Raw genomic sequence first — 17,737 nt, forward strand, 5'->3', positions numbered from 1 at the left:
TGACCAAGGTATTTTATTTATTAAACTCCAGTCTCCCACATGCACCCAATCATAGAGACGATGTACAACAAGAAAATACTTATAAACATGACATACGGTTCCGCTGCTGGCAGCATGAAGTCTTTTACCATAGCTAGGGTCTGATCCGGCTACGAAACATAGCAGATGCAACCAGTCCTTTCATCTCGGCCACATGCACCACCAGTTCTTCATCTTGGCCACATGCAAGGGACCTGGCAAATGGCAATAAACCAAAAGTTAAGGCCATTTAAGAACAACAGTTGTATTTTGCACAAGAAATGCATGGAAGAGAACGAAACCATGCAGCATCGATGGCTTACATTTGTGCTATTCGCAGACCACACTGACAAAGAACCCTCAGTAACCACCGGCCGCCATGAAGAGCTCGTCGAGGCTCCAGAGATCCCCGCTGCTTGCCCCGTCCTGCATCGCACCATTCAGCAGAAGGCTGTCCATTGATCCGTCCGAGCTGCTCTCGACATAGGGCAACGAGTACTTCATCTCATGGTCAAAAGCAGGGATGTCTTGTGCACCATTTCCCTGGGGAAGCACGGCCACGCCAAAGTTGTTCCTCATTCTCTTTGGAGCTCCGCCTTGCAGGTAAGCGGGCTCGCCGTATGTCGGCATGGCAGCAGCATTCGGAACGAAGACGGATGTGTAGTCTGGGGTCATGGCCTCGTCGTCCCACCCAAAGTCAGTGGAGCCAAATGAATTGCTGCTCTGATCAGAGAGCATGTTCATCCCGAATGTCTCAGTAGGCACAAGAGGTTTCAGTTTCACCGGAAGAAGGGAATCCACACTTTCAGCTGGCTTTGCAGGAACCTTCTTGTCATTGAAGGCGAACATCGCGAACAAATCATTGTCTCCTCTGTTCAGATGATTGAAAGGCTCATCCTCACAGACCTTCGGGGGTGGAGCCAGCTTTGCTGATTTAGCAGCAGTTGGCTTCAGGGTGGACTTCTGAACAGTTGGAGCATCCTCAGGAAAATTGACCTTGGCCTTCTTGCCACGGATCTTGCGGGCTTCAGCATCATATGCCCTGGCTGCCTCCTCAGCAGTGTCGTATGTCCCGAGCCAAACCCGGACACCCTTGCTAGGGTCACGGATTTCAGCTGCCCATTTCCCCCAGGGACGCTGGCGGATCCCTCTGTACTGATTCTTCCGAGCGCGCTTTACTGGTTTGGCAGCAGGTCCATCATGTTGAACAGCATCTACAATGAAGTTTTTACTTAGTAATACGTCCCAACAAGATAATTTGAATACGAAACTGGTGGCGCAACAATCCCATTAGCAACTGAACTGCCGAATAAAATCATTGAGAAGTACATTTGTTACTCTAGTTGTGCAAGAGACAAAGTCATACGTTTGATCTGAAATTCTTCCTTATGTCCCATAAACACTGGGGGGGGGGGGGGGGGCCTACAGATTTAGAATAAATGATTTCCAGTTCCACAATACATCTCTAAGATAAACAGTTATATAGAAAGTTAAACTGGAGAATATTAACCGGTAATGAAAAGGTTGAGACCAGAATTATGTTTCCTTCTGACATAGAGTATGACCATACCCTACTGTAGAAACTTATTTCTTGTAGAAACATCAATTAACCTTGGGAACGAAATGCCTATAGCAGACATATATAACTATATAAGTAATCACAGACAAGCTGCTACTAGGAACAACATCATTGAGTTTATAGAACTAACTGGTTGCTCTACGGACTACGGTTAGGAAAAGATAGTACTACTAATTCTCTTCATTTCTCACTGCTATCATGTTTGAAGTTTTATCCAGCAAAATGATATCTATGATGTATAAAACTTAGCATGCCGTTAAGAATATGTTTTCATTTACATCAGAATTAGGCTGATGTGCTTCCTCAGGGGGGGAAAGGAATTAAGCTGATGTAAATTTGAAGTCACTAGATTGTTTTATTTCAATGGATCAAAGAAACTGAAATGAGGTACAAAATTATCATTTTCAAGATCCCTGGAAGGGCAATAGGGCATACATCTAAATCTCAAGATGGCAATACATCAATCAAAATTAAAAAGAAAATGTAAAAATTAAGACAGTGATTTTTGTTTACCATAGGTAGACATGTTACAAGAGCATCACCAGAGATAGGTTAATCATTTAAAACTGAAAATCATAATACAAGGCAGAAGCTTACGGACCCAAAACCCATGATTAGTTAATAGTTATGGAGACGCACAAATGCACTCAACAACCACGAGAGCTCAACTACCTTGGAAACCCATCAATCCCCCACCTTACTATCCTAAATTGATTTAGGGCTGAAAATAAATTGCAGACTCTAAGGCAGAGTTTGTCTACCAAAATCCCCACTAGGTAGGATCTTATGCCCTAGAATTAACCAGATTTGGGTAAACAAGCGGAATTTACAGTACCAAGTACTGACTCCATCCCTCGCATGAAGATTAAATCTACCAGGCCTTGCCATCGGAAGTCGATTGGTTCGGCAGATACTTGTAGAACATCGTCTCTCCTCAAGGGCGACGCAAAGCAGGCGGGGGCATCTTTCTTTTGCCCTCTCGTAGATAAATGGAAAATAAGAAGGGAAGAGGAAGCCAAGTTGAATGTGGTCCTCGTGTCTCACCTAGGCGGGCAGGGGCCGGCGGCGCGACCTCGGCGGCGGCGGCGAAGGCGAACCCCGCCGCGGCCGGCGGCGGGGGGACCTCCTCGACCGCGGCGTCGTCGTCGCTGGAGTCCCGCTCGAATTCGCGGAAGTCGGCCTCGAAGTCCTCCTCGTCCGCCGCCTTCTTGCGCAGGCCCGGCCAGAGCGAGTCGGCCGTCACGCTGCGCTGCTGCTGCTTCTTCTTGGCCGCCGCCGCCTTGGCGGCCGCCGACGGCGGGATGAAGCCCGCGAGGATGGCTCCGCCGCACATGGCGAGGTGTGGATCAAGGGAGGGGGGGAGGGCCGGATCGGCGCCGGGAGCACGGGCGGCACAGTGGAGGGAGGACGGGAGCTCTGCGGGCGGAGCGGGTGAGACGGTAGTACTAGTAGCTGGCGGGCGGTGCTCCCTACTTATAACAGCCGTGTCAGCTGACGCGCTACCCGACGGCGACGATGGAAGCGGCTGGATCCCTGCTCTTTTTCACCCCAGGTAAACAATCAGTTGGTCATCCTCACCCTGCCTGCCGCTCCCTTTCGCGCCAAAGTGACTGACTGACCGAGTGAATGTGCCTGCACGTACTACTACTACTAGTGGTAGCAGTAGATTCATCATTCATGTGTGCAGTAGTACTCGGGCACGTACGTACGTGCCTCCGAGTGAGTGATGATAGCCAGTGGTTGGGGCCCAGCCCTACAAGATACAGCACGGTTTGCGTTTGGGGTCCGTTCCGGGAACGGGCTCGTGTCACGTAGTATGAGTGAGCGAGTGAGGTCCGGCTGGAAATGCGCTTTAGAGGGCGCCGTCAAAGCTGCTTTTGGAGCGAGCCGGGCATGTGCTCGACCGAGGCTCCTGCTGCTGTTGGGTCCGTGCGCCCAACGCGATGCGCTGCGCTGCGTCCGTCCATGGCGACGATAGCGTCACGCCTTGCTTCCGTTTTTTGTTATACGAGGGGACAAACGAGAAAAGTGCTCGCGTTACGAGTTTTTTCTGGGGCGATAGGAAACGCAGGGGCGCGTGACAGAGGCGTCTCTGTAGCGTAGCGTGGCAAGCGGCGGGCAGGGTCGAGGGTGGTTTTGCGGCACATAGTAAGTATACTCCTACTACAGTACGTCGTCGCTCCGGCTCTCCGGCAGCTCTGACGCATTTAACCCGGCGTTCCGGCCGCCCTGCGTCCAACTGTACGCCCATGTCGGCTATATTTAGTGTCTCGGTTTTTCTACAGTGTTTTTTTCTTCATCTGCAGTGTGCGTCACGGTTCATGATACGCATTTGTTGTAAAACATCTCCGTGCAGTCAGGCCTCATCTGTCACTGAGGAAGCGATATCGACTTCGCCGCTTAGCCCACGCCACCAGATCCGCGCCGGAACTCGGCGACCCACGGCGAGAACAACGTAGCTTCGGCTCTGGCGGACAGCTATGAAGAAGAACTATTTAAGGATGGCGCCATGAAAGACCACCGTATAGACCATCTGTCATTGTTCATCGTCGCAGCCGCGACTCTGTTATCGGGTCTCCGACTTTGCAACATCAAACAAAACGAGGCAATCCCACATATACACCTTCGACTACCAAAACCATTGTCGTGTCTACGACAACACCCAACCTCGTCATGTTGCCGGAAAAGCCCCAACGCCAACACCGCCACCTTCCATCAACCCCGATTGCCGATGCCCAGCTCCAAACACAAAGGCCTTGAGAGGGGATACGACCCGTTCTTTTCATTGCGGCTCGGACGAACCTAGCCGTGATACGCTCATTTTGCATCACTGTTTCTTATTATAATTTACTCATTATCAATTATATTTTTCACACATTACTTCTCAGTCCTAATGCATTTTTTCTTTAATTTGCATGTAACACATGCAAATTGTCCGGAAATTACCATACAACATGAAATCGGAAACAAAAGGTACTACAATAAAAAGAAAATTTTCTAAAGCTCCAAAAATTTCAGAAAATAAGAAAAGAAGCCAGGATCCCGAAGATGGGCTAGAAGGGGGCCATAGGGCTCCCAAGCATCATGGCCACGCAGGCCCCTGGCCGTGTGCGGCCCATGCCCACCACCTATATTTTTCCTCTGATCTAAAACTACAATAGGGAATTTGCGGGATTTTTTCGCTGCCACTACGAGCCAGAGCACTTTTGACTTCCGACAGGTTGATTTTGTCGAAGATTCATCCCTCTGGGAGGGTGAATTCAAAGACATCGTCTTCACCAATACTCCGATCATCATTGGGATCATCATCTCCATCAACATCTTCATCATCATTGTCATCTCCATCAACTCCCTCAACCCTAGCTTTCCGAACTATGAATTTTTTACCTCGGGTATTTTGCTGAGTATAGTTTCTGGAGTTCGTTACTCCTTGTAGTTCAGATTAATATGTCCTTGGAGTATTGGTGAGCGATTAAATGTCCAGATTGTTATTCATATAATCGATGTGTTGTAATTAGCCCGTGACGTTCTTGAGGACATGGGATAAACATTAATGCTAGTAATCTTGTGAAGTTGATCGTGTTCAATGTTTTGATATTATGTTGTGGTGTAATCATCTAGTAGTGATGTGTGAACGTCCATTGCATATCACTTAACTTTTAAGGGACTAAAGGAGATCAATGTGTGATTACTTTGTTCATGGACGGGTGGCTAGAGTGAAAGAAATTAACAAACCCTAAGTTTATGAACTATTGTATGATGGGTTGTTGGAACGGAAGCGGATTTGTAGCACCTAGGTGCTCTACACCCCTATACAAACATTAAATTCAAAAAAATACCGAGAAGTTTGAAAAAAATCTGAGATTTTGGGATATCAAACCTAGGTTCCCGATCTACTCCCGTGTGAATTTTTGTGAAAAAATACGAAGAAACGTATTCATGGCGAAAAACACAAAAATTTCCTATCTATAGAGAAAAAATTAGGATGAATTTTTGTTCGGACATATTTCCTTCGCCACAAATACGTTTCCTAGTATTTTTTCATGAAATTTCACATGGGAGTAGACTGAGAACCCCTGTTTGTGTTGGAAATATGCCCTAGAGGCAATAATAAAATGGTTATTATTATATTTCCTTGTTCATGATAATTGTCTATTGTTCATGCTGTAATTGTATTAACCGGAAACCGTAATACATGTGTGAATACATAGACCACAACATGTCCCTAGTAAGCCTCTAGTTGACTAGCTCGTTGATCAATAGATAGTTATGATTTGCTGACCATGGACATTGGATGTCATCGATAACGGGATCACATCACTAGAAGAATGATGTGATGGACAAGACTCAATCTTAAGCGTAGCACAAGATCGTGAAGTTCGTTTGCTAAAGCTTTTCTAATGTCAAGTATCATTTCCTTAGACCATGAGATTGTGCAACTCCCGGATACCATAGAAATGCTTTGGGTGTACCAAACATCACAACGTAACTGGGTGGCTATAGAGGTGCACTACATGTATCTCCGAAAGTGTCTGTTGGGTTGGCATGAATCGAGACTGGGATTTGTCACTCCGTATGATGGAGAGGTATCTCTGGGCCCACTCGGTAATGCATCATCATAATGAGCTCAATGCGACTAAGGAGTTGGTCACGGGATCATGCATTACGGAACGAGTAAAGAGACTTGCCGGTAACGAGATTGAACGAGGTATGGGGATACCTACGATCGAATCTCGGGCAAGTAACATACCGATAGACAAAGGGAATTGTATACGAGATTGATTGAATCCCCGACATCGTGGTTCATCGAGTGAATTGCAAAAAACCACCACATTTGGGGCATCGATTGCAGAAAACCACCTAGTCCCTAATTTTGTGTAAAAATCACCGTGTTTCCAGTAAACTTTTTGCAAATTGCACTGATCAGGTGATTTGTCTCATTTAACCACTTTCTAACAAGTGGGGCCAGATTGTAAGAGCAAAAATTTTACACACACCCCCCTTAATCTAAAACAGAAAAGCAATCAGACCCCCACCCCCGGGCAGAGGCGCACTGGCTGTCGGGTTCATGGCCTCCGCACCGCTGCTTCGCCGGGGACGCCGGAGCGACGCGCTGGGCGGAGTGCTTGCGCGTCGGGCTGCCGGCTACGCATTGTTGGATCTCGCCGTCGGGCCAGGGGGATAGTCGGGAAGAGGAGCAGCCGCGCCACGGCACGCCCAGGCCACTCGCCGCCCAGGAGCGCGGTGCCATCCGCCGGCAGCAGCGAAAGCTCAACTGCTGCTCGCGACCTTGAAGACCGGCGGCGCCCTGGCCCTGCATTGGCCGCGCTTCGGCCATCTCCAGGGGACACCCAGCAGCGCGCAGCAGCACGACAGCGTACTGGGGGCACGGGGTAGGCACCAGGCTTGCCTCCTTGGACCTGGCCAGGGGCCTGCTGCCGCAACTCGCCACCGCGTTCGCCGGGCCGGAGTCGCCCGTGTGGATGGACAGTGCCTAGAGGTCGAGGCCACGCTGGAGCACGCGGTGGGAGGCAAACCGGAGGAGCAGCATCGGCTCGTGCACTGCTGCACGGCGTCCGCCATGGCTGGATCTTGAGGATCCACCGGCATTTTGTCGCCGGCGAGCACCAGCAGGAATGGCGCGACAGCGACCCCAGGCCACGAGCGCCTCCCTCGTCGTCCACGACGAGCCCGGCCGCTCGACCTGGTCTTCGAGTACCGACCGAACTCCACCGCCGGCGCCGCCGACCAGCTGGCTCCCCCCACCATGTCGGGCATGTCGGGCTTCGTCCCCATCTTGCGGGAGGAGGGAGAGCGGGCGCGGTTGCCTCCTCGTGATCGGATCGGGAGCAGGGGAGCAGGGAGTTGATTGCTTTTTGTTTTTAAATCCAGGGATGTGTATGTAATTTTTTTGCCAGGTCAGCTTCTTATAGTCCGGTCCCATCTGTCAGAAAGTGATTAAATGGGCTAAATCACATAATCAGTGCATTTTGCAAAAAGTTTAATGGAAACGCGGTGATTTTTACACAAAATTAGGGACTAGGTGTTGGAAATATGCCCTAGAGGCAATAATAAAAGCATTATTATTATATTTCCTTGTTCATGATAATTGTCTTTATTCATGCTATAATTGTGTTATCCGGAAATCGTAATACATGTGTGAATAACAGACACCAACATGTCCCTAGTAAGCCTCTAGTTGACTAGCTCGTTGATCAACAGATAGTCATGGTTTCCTGACTATGGACATTGGATGTCATTGATAACGAGATCACATCATTAGGAGAATGATGTGATGGACAAGACCCAATCCTAAACATAGCACAAGATCGTATAGTTCGTTTGCTAGAGTTTTCCAATGTCAAAGTATCTTTTCCTTAGACCATGAGATCGTGTAACTCCCAGATACCGTAGGAGTGCTTTGGGTATACCAAACGTCACAACGTAACTGGGTGACTATAAAGGTAGACTACGGGTATCTCCGAAAGTGTCTGTTGGGTTGACATGGATCAAGACTGGGATTTGTCACTCCATATGACGGAGAGGTATTACTGGGCCCACTCAGTAATGCATCATCATAATGAGCTCAAAGTAACCAAGTGTCTGGTCACGGGATCATGCATTACGGTACGAGTAAAGTGACTTGCCGATAACGAGATTGAACGAGGTATTGGGATACCGACAATCGAATCTCGGGCAAGTAACATATCGATTGACAAAGGGAATTGCATACGGGGTTGATTGAATCCTCGACATCGTGGTTCATCCGATGAGATCATCGTGGAGTCTGTGGGAGCCAACATGGGTATCCAGATCCCGCTGTTGGTTATTGACCGGAGAGTCGTCTCGGTCATGTCTGCTTGTCTCCCGAACCCGTAGGGTCTACACACTTAAGGTTCGGTGACGCTAGGGTTGTGAAGATATGTATATGCAGTAACCCGAATATTGTTCGGAGTCCCGGATGAGATCCCGGACGTCACGAGGAGTTCCGGAATGGTCCGGAGGTAAAGAATTATATATAGGAAGTGCTGTTTCGGCCATCGGGACAAGTTTCGGGGTCACCGGTATTATACCGGGACCACCGGAAGGGTCCCGGGGGTCCACCGGGTGGGGCCACCTGTCCCGGGGGGCCCCATGGGCTGAAGTGGGAGGGAACCCAGCCCAAAGTGGGCTGGGGCGCCAACCCCCCAAGGGCCCATGCGCCTAGGGTTGGGGGAAACCCTAAGGGGGGCGCCCCCTTGCTTGGGGGGCAAGTCCCCCACCCCTTGGCCGCCGCCCCCCCTAGTAGATTCCATCTACTAGGGCCGGCCACCCCCCCTGGCACCCCTATATATAGTTGAGGAGAGGGGAGGACTTGAAACCTCAGCCTTGGCGCCTCCCTCTCTCCCCGTTACGTCTCTCTCTCGTAGTATAGGCGAAGCCCTGCTACTGTGACGCCCTGCATCCACCACCACGCCGTCGTGCTGCTGGATCTTCATCAACCTCTCCTTCCCCCTTGCTGGATCAAGAAGGAGGAGACGTCTCCCGTCCCGTACGTGTGTTGAACGCGGAGGTGCCGTCCGTTCGGCTCTTGGTCATCGGTGATTTGAATCACGTCGTGTTCGACTACATCATCACCGTTCTTTGAACGCTTCCGCACGCGATCTACAAAGGTATGTAGATGCATCTAATGACTCGTTGCTAGATGAACTCCTGGATGGATCTTGGTGAAACGAGTAGGAAAATTGTTGTTTTCTGCAACGTTCCCCAACAGTGGCATCATGAGCTAGGTCTATGCGTAGTTCTTCTTGCGCGAGTAGAACACAATTTGTTGTGGGCGTAGATTTGTCAACTTTCTTGCCGCTACTAGTCTTTTCTTGCTTCAGCGGCATTGTGGGATGAAGCGGCCCGGACCAACCTTACACGTACGCTTACGTGAGACCGGTTCCACCGACTAACATGCACTAGTTTCATAAGGTGGCTGGCGGGTGTCTGTCTCTCCCACTTTAGTTGGAGCGGATTCGATGAACAGGGTCCTTATGAAGGGTAAATAGAAGTTGACAAATCACGTTGTGGCTTTAACGTAGGTAAGAAGACGTTCTTGCTAGAACCCTAATTCAGCCACGTAAAACTTGCAACAACAATTAGAGGACGTCTAACTTGTTTTTGCAGCAAGTGGTTTGTGATATGATATGGCCAAAGTTGTGATGAATGATGAATGATCTATATGTGATGTATGAGATGTTCATGCTATTGTAATAGGAATCACGACTTGCATGTCGATGAGTATGACAACCGGCAGGAGCCATAGGAGTTGTCTTTATTCTTTTATATGACCTGCGTGTCATTGAGAAACGCCATGTAAATTACTTTACTTTATTGCTAAACATGTTAGCCATAGTAGTAGAAGTAATAGTTGGCGAGCAACTTCATGGAGACACGATGATGGAGATCATGATGATGGAGATCATGATGATGGAGATCATAGTGTCAAGCCGGTGACAAGATGATCATGGAGCCCCAAGATGGAGATCAAAGGAGCTATGTGATATTGGCCATATCATGTCACGTTTATTATTTGATTGCATGTGATGTTTATCATGTTTTGCATCTTGTTTACTTAGAACGACGGTAGTAAATAAGATGATCCCTCATAATAATTTCAAGAAGTGTTCCCCCTAACTGTGCACCGTTGCGACAGTTCGCTGTTTCAAAACACCACGTGATGATCGGGTGTTTTATTCAGACGTTCACATACAACGGGTGTAAGACAGATTTACACATGCAAACACTTAGGTTGACTTGACGAGCCTAGCATGTACAGACATGGCCTCGGAACATAGAAGACCGAAAGGTCGAGCATGAGTCGTATAGAAGATACGATCAACATGAAGATGTTCACCGATGTTGACTAGTCCGTCTCACGTGATGATCAGACACGGCCTAGCTAACTCGGATCATGTAGTACTTAGATGACTAGAGGGATGTCTAATCTAAGTGGGAGTTCATTAATATTTTGATTAGATGAACTTAATTATCATGAACTTAGTCTAAAATATTTTACAATATGTCTTGTAGATCAAATGGCCAACGTAGTCCTCAACTTCAACGCATTCCTAGAGAAAACCAAGCTAAAAGACGATGTCAGCAACTATACGGACTGGGTCCGGAACCTGAGGATCATCCTCATAGCTGCCAAGAAAGATTATGTCCTACAAGCACCGCTAGGTGATCCACCCGTCCCACAGAACCAAGATGTTATGAACGCTTGGCAGACACGTGTTGACGACTACTCCCTCGTTCAGTGCGGCATGCTTTACAGCTTAGAGCCGGGGCTCCAAAAGCGTTTTGAGAGACATGGAGCATATGAGATGTTCGAAGAGCTGAAAATGGTTTTTCAAGCTCATGCCCGGATCGAGAGATATGAAGTCTCCGATAAGTTCTTCAGCTGTAAGATGGAGGAAAATAGTTCTGTCAGTGAGCACATACTCACTATGTCTGGGTTACATAACCGCTTGTCTCAGCTGGGAGTTAATCTCCCGGATGATGCGGTCATTGACAGAATCCTCTAGTCGCTTCCACCAAGCTACAAGAGCTTTGTGATGAACTTCAACATGCAGGGGATGCAAAAGACCATTCCTGAGTTGTTCTCAATGCTGAAATCAGCGGAGGTAGAAGTCAAGAGGGAACATCAAGTGTTGATGGTCAATAAAACCACTAAGTTCAAGAAAGGAAAGGGTAAAAAGAACTTCAAGAAGGACGGCAAGGAGGTTGCCGCGCCCGGCAAGCAAGCTGCCGGGAAGAAGCCAGAGAATGGACCCAAGCCCGAGACTGAGTGCTTTTATTGCAAGGGAAGCGGCCACTGGAAGCGGAACTGCCCTAAATACTTAGCAGACAAGAAGGCCGGCAAAACAAAAGGTATATGTGATATACATGTAATTGATGTGTACCTTACTAGTGTCCGTAGTAGCTCCTGGGTATTTGATACCGGTGCAGTTGCTCACATTTGTAACTCAAAGCAGGGGCTGCGGAATAAGCGGAAACTGGCAAAGGACGAGGTGACGATGCGCGTCGGGAATGGTTCCAAGGTCAATGTGATCGCCGTCGGCACGCTACCTCTATATCTACCTTCGGGATTAGTTTTAAACCTTAATAATTGTTATTTAGTGCCAGCTTTGAGCATGAACATTGTATCGGGATCTCGTTTAATTCGAGATGGCTACTCATTTAAATCCGAGAATAATGGTTGTTCTATTTATATGAGAGATATGTTTTATGGTCATGCTCCTATGGTGAATGGTTTATTCTTTATGAATCTCGAACGTAATACTACACATGTTCATAATGTGAGTACCAAAAGATCTAAGGTTGATAATGATAGTCCCACATACTTGTGGCACTGCCGCCTTGGTCACATAGGTGTCAAACGCATGAAGAAGCTCCATGCAGATGGACTTTTAGAGTCTCTTGATTATGAATCATTTGACACGTGCGAACCATGCCTCATGGGTAAGATGACCAAGACTCCGTTCTCAGGAACAATGGAGCGAGCAACCAACTTATTGGAAATCATACATACTGATGTGTGCGGTCCAATGAGTGTTGAGGCTCGCGGTGGCTATCGTTATGTTCTCACCCTCACTGATGACTTGAGTAGATATGGGTATATCTACTTAATGAAACACAAGTCTGAAACCTTTGAAAAGTTCAAGGAATTTCAGAGTGAGGTTGAAAATCAACGTGACAGGAAAATCAAGTTTCTACGATCAGATCGTGGAGGAGAATACTTGAGTCAGGAATTTGGCACACACTTAAGAAAATGTGGAATAGTTTCACAACTCACGCCGCCTGGAACACCACAGCGTAACGGTGTGTCCGAACGTCGTAATCGCACTCTATTAGATATGGTGCGATCTGTGATGTATGAGATTGATCATGTTCTTGTAATAGGAATCACGACTTGCATGTCGATGAGTATGACAACCGGCAGGAGCCATAGGAGTTGTCTTAATTTATTTATGACCTGCGTGTCAATGAAAACGCCATGTAGTTACTTTACTTTATTGCTAACCGTTAGCCATAGTAGTAGAAGTAATAGTTGACGAGACAACTTCATGAAGACACGATGATGGATATCATGGTGTCTTGCCGGTGACGATGGTGTTCATGCCGCGCCTCGAAGATGGAGATCAAAGGCGCAAGATGATATTGGCCATATCATGTCACTTTATGATTTGCATGTGATGTTTGTCATGTTTACATCTTATTTGCTTAGAACGACGGTAGCATAAATAAGATGATCCCTCACTAAAATTTCAAGAAAGTGTTCCCCCTAACTGTGCACCGTTGCGAAGGTTCGTTGTTTCGAAGCACCACGTGATGATCGGGTGTGATAGATTCTAACGTTCGCATACAATGGGTGTAAGCCAGATTTACACACGCAACACACTTAGGTTGACTTGACGAGCCTAGCATGTACAGACATGGCCTCAGAACACGGAAGACCGAAAGGTCGAACATGAGTTGTATAGAAGATACGATCAACATGGAGATGTTCACCGTTGATGACTAGTCCGTCTCACGTGATGATCGGACACGGCTAGTCGATTCGGATCATGTATCACTTAGATGACTAGAGGGATGTCTATCTGAATGGGAGTTCATTGAATAATTTGATTAGATGAACTTAATTATCATGAACATAGTCTAAATTGTCTTTGCAAATTATGTTGTGGATTAATAGCTCGCGCTTTAGCTCTTTGTTTTAATATGTTCCTAGAGAAAGACAAAGTTGAAAGATATTGTAAGCAATTGTGCGGACTAGGGCCGTAGTCTGAGGATTGTCCTCACTGCTACATAGAAGGCTTCTGTCCTTGATGCACCGCTCGGTGTGCCAACCCCTCTGGCGTCGTCTGTGGATGTTGTGAACATCTGGTAGACACGTTTTGATGACTACTTGATAGTTTAGTGCACCATGCTTTACGGCTTAGAATCGGGGCTCCAAAAGCGTTTTGAACGCCATAGAACATATGAGATGTTCGAAGAGCTGAAATTGGTATTTCAGGCTCATGCCCGTGTTGAGAGGTTGAGACCTCTGACAAGACCTTTGCCTACAAGATGGAGGAGAATAGCTCAGCCAGTGAGCATGTGCTCAGAATGTCTGGGTACTTCAATCACTTGAATCAAGTGGGAGTTAATCTTCCAGATAAGAGAGTGATTGAAAAAAATTCTCCAGTCGCTATCACCAAGCTACTAGAGTTTCGTGATGAACTATAACATGCAAGGGAAGATAATCCCGAAGCTGTTCGTCGTGCTTAAGGCCGTAAAGGTAGAAATCAAGAAGGAGCATCAAGTGTTGATGGTTAACAAGAGCACTAGTTTCAAAGAAGGGCAAGGGCAAGAAGGGAAACTTCTTGAATGGCAAGCCAGTTGCCACTCCAGTGAAGAAACCCAAGAACCCAAACCCGAGACAAAGTGCTTCAATTAGGGGAACGGTCATTGGTAGCGGAACTACCTCAAATACTTGGTAGATAAGAAGGTTGTCAACTTCAACAAAAGTATATTTGATCATGTGTGTTATTGATGTGTACCTTACTAGTACTCCTAGTAGCACCTGGGTATTAGATACCGGTTCAGTTGTTACTATTGGTAACTTGAAACAAAAGCTATGGAATTAACGGAGACTAGCTAAGGGCGAGGTGACGATGTGTGTTGGAAGTGTTTCCAAGGTTGATGTGATCATCATCGCACGCTCCCTCTACCTTCGGGATTAGTGTTGAATCTAGATAAATGTTGTTTGCATTGGTGTCTGCGTTGAGCATGAACATGATTAGACCATGTTTATTGCAATACAGTTATCCATTTAAATCAGAGAATAATGGTTATTCTGATTACATCAATAATACCTTCTATGGTCATGCACCCAATGTGAATGGTTTATTGAATCCCGGTCGTAGTTATACACATGTTCATAACATTGATGCCAAAAGATGTAGAGTTGATAATGATAGTACCACTTTCATGTGGCACTGCCGCTTAGGTCATATTGATGTAAAGCGGATGAAAGAACGTCCATGCTAATGGACTTTTGAAGTCACTTGATTTTGAATCACTTGACACATGCGAATCATGCCTCTTTGGCAAGATGACTAAAACCCTGTTCTTTGGAACAATGGAACGGGCAAGTGACTTGTTGGGAATCATACATGCTGATGTGTGCGGTCCGATGAGTGTTGACGCGCGCGGTGGATATCGTTATTTTCTCACCTTCACCGGTGAATTGAGTAGATATGGGTATATTTACTTAATGAAGCATAAGTCTGAAATGTTTGAAAAGTTCAAGAAATTTCAGAGTTAAGTTGAGAATCATCGTAACAAGAAGATCAAGTTCCTTCGATCTGATCAAAGGGAAAGTATCTGAGTTATGAGTTTGGCAATCACTAAAGACAAGGTGGAATCGTTTCACAGTTGACGCCGCCTGGAACACCATAGCATGATGGTGTGCCCGAACGTCGTAATCGAACCTTATTGGATATGGTGTATGATGTCTGTTACCAATCTACCGCTATTTGGGGGGGTATGCATTAAAGACAATTACATTCACTTTAAATAGGGCACCATCTAAGTTCGTGGAGACGACACCGTATGAACTATGGTTTGGCAAGAAACCAAAGTTGTTGTTTCTTAAGGTTTGGGGCTATGATGCTTATGTCAATAGGCTTCGGTCGGAAAAGCTCGAACCCAAAGCATAAAATTGTGTCTTCATAGAATACCCAAACTAGATGATTGGGTATACCTTCTATCTCATATCTGAGGGAAAAGTGTTTGTCACTAAGAATAGGTCCTTTCTCGAGAAAGAGTTTCTCTCGAAAGAATTGAGTGGGAGGAAGATAGAACTTGATGAGGTTGTTGAACCTTCACTTCAACCAGAGAGTAGCGCATCACAGAAAGATGTTTCTGTGGCAACTACGTCAGTTGAAGAGAAAGCTAATGATGATGATCATGAAGCTTCAGATCAAATTACTATCGAACCTCGTAGGTCGAAAAGGGTGTGTACAACTTCTCAGTGGTAACCCTGTCTTAAAGGTCATGTTGTTGGACAACGATGAACCTATGAGCTATGAAGAAGCGATGGTGGGCCCGGATTCCAACAAATGGCTGGAAGCCATGAAGTCCGAGATAGGATCCATGTATGAGAACAAAGTATGGACTTTGGTGGACTTGCCCGATGAACGGCGAGCCATTGAGAATAAATGGATATTTAAGAAGAAGACAGCCGCTGATGGTAATGTCACCATTTGTGAAGCTCGACTTGTCTCAAAGAAGTTTCCGACAAGTTCAAGGAGGGAGTTGACTATGATGAGACTCTCTCAATCATAGCGATGCTAAAGTCTGTTAGAACTATGTTAGCAGTTGCTGCTTCATTTACGAAATCAGGCAGATGGATGTCAAAACAAAGTTACCTTGCCGGTTTCCATGAGGAAAGGTTGTATGCGATACAACCAAAAGGTTTTTGTCAATCCTAAGGATGCTAAAAGGTATGCAAACTCCAGCGATCCTTCTATGGACTAGAGCAAGCATCTCGGAGTTGGAACATACGCTTTGACGAGGCGATCAAAGCATTTGGGTTTATACAAAGTTTGCAAGGAACTTGTATTTGCAAGAAAGTGAGTGGGAGCACTACAACATTTCTGATAGGTATATATGGATGACATATTGTTGATCAGAAATGATGTAGAATTTCTAGAAAGCATAAAGGGTTGTTTGAATGGAGTTTTCAAAGGAAGACCTGTGTAAAACTGCTTACATGTTAGGTATCAAGATCTATAGAGATAGATCAACACGCCTGATAAGACTTTCACAGAGCACATACCTTGACATGATCTTGAAGGATTTCAAGATGGATCAGTCAAAGAAGGAGTTCTTGCCTGAGTTGTGAGGTGTGAAGTTAAGACTTGAAGCTCGACCACGGCAGAAGAAAGAGAAAGGATGAAAGTCGTCCCCTATGCCTTAGCCATAGGCTCTATACGATATGCCATGCTGTGTACCATGGTGTGCCTTGCCACGTGTCTGGCAAGGGGGGTACAAGAGTGATCCAGGAGTGGATCATTGGACATCGGTCAAAATTGTCCTTAGGAATGAGGAAATGTTCTCGGTTATGGAGGTGATAAAGAGTTCGGCGTAAAGGGTTACGTCGATGCAAGCTTTAACACCTATCCGGATGACTGTGAGTAGCAAACGGGATACGTATAGTGGAGCAACCATTTGGAATAGCTCCAAGTGGAGCATAGTAGCAACACCTACAATATGAAACAGAGATTTGCTAAGAACACACGAATCTGAATGTTGCAGACCCGTTGACTGACACCTCTCTCGTAAGCATAACATGATCAAACTCTAGAACTCATTGAGTGTTAATCACATGGTGATGTGAACTAGATTATTGACTCTAGTGAACTCTTTGGGTGTTAGTCACATGGCGATGTGAACTATAAGTGTTGATCACATGGAGATGTGAACTAGATTATTGACTCTAGTGCAAGTGGGAGACTGTTGGAAATATACCCTAGAGGCAATAATAAAATGGTTATTATTATATTTCCTTGTTCATGATAATTGTCTGTTGTTCATGCTATAATTGCATTAACCGGAAACCATAATACATGTGTGAATAGATAGACCACAACATGTCCCTAGTAAGCCTCTAGTTGACTAGCTCGTTGATCAATAGATGGTCATGGTTTCCTGACCATGGACATTGGATGTCATTGATAACGGGATCACATCATTAGGAGAATGATGTGATGGACAAGACCCAATCTTAAGCGTAGCACAAGATCGTGAAGTTCGTTTGCTAAAGCTTTTCTAATGTCAAGTATCATTTCCTTAGACCATGAGATTGTGCAACTCCCGGATACCGTAGGAATGCTTTGGGTGTACCAAACATCACAACGTAACTGGGTGGCTATAGAGGTGCACTACAGGTATCTCCGAAAGTGTCTGTTGGGTTGGCATGAATCGAGACTGGGATTTGTCACTCCGTATGACGGAGAGGTATATCTGGGCCCACTTGGTAATGCATCATCATAATGAGCTCAATGTGACTAAGGAGTTGGTCACGGAATCACGCGTTACGGAACGAGTAAAGAGATGATACGTCTC

The 17,737-nt window shown here is 46.3% G+C and overlaps 1 protein-coding gene across 1 annotated transcript; it reads right to left on the minus strand.

The window, feature by feature from the left end:
- On the minus strand, nucleotides 1–3,053 carry LOC125509375 (ethylene-responsive transcription factor 1-like). Its single transcript, XM_048674343.1, has 3 exons — nucleotides 2,642–3,053; nucleotides 342–1,232; nucleotides 1–233 (listed from the first exon to the last, which is right to left on the minus strand). The coding sequence occupies exons 1-2, from the start codon at nucleotides 2,928–2,930 to the stop codon at nucleotides 379–381; spliced, it is 1,143 nt and encodes a 380-aa protein (XP_048530300.1). The 5' UTR covers nucleotides 2,931–3,053; the 3' UTR covers nucleotides 1–233; nucleotides 342–378.
- Nucleotides 3,054–17,737: the final 14,684 nt, after the last annotated feature.

This window comes from Triticum urartu, chromosome 5 (assembly GCF_003073215.2).
Source record: "Triticum urartu cultivar G1812 chromosome 5, Tu2.1, whole genome shotgun sequence".
NCBI lineage: Eukaryota > Viridiplantae > Streptophyta > Magnoliopsida > Poales > Poaceae > Triticum > Triticum urartu.

Coding starts and splice junctions, on each gene's coding strand:
- LOC125509375 (XM_048674343.1), bottom strand. CDS start 2,930: ATGTGCGGCGGAGCCATCCTCGCGGGCTTCATCCCGCCGTCGGCGGCC. Junction 1,233..2,641: donor GCCGGCCCCTGCCCGCCTAG/GTGAGACACGAG, acceptor ACTTCATTGTAG/ATGCTGTTCAACATGATGGA.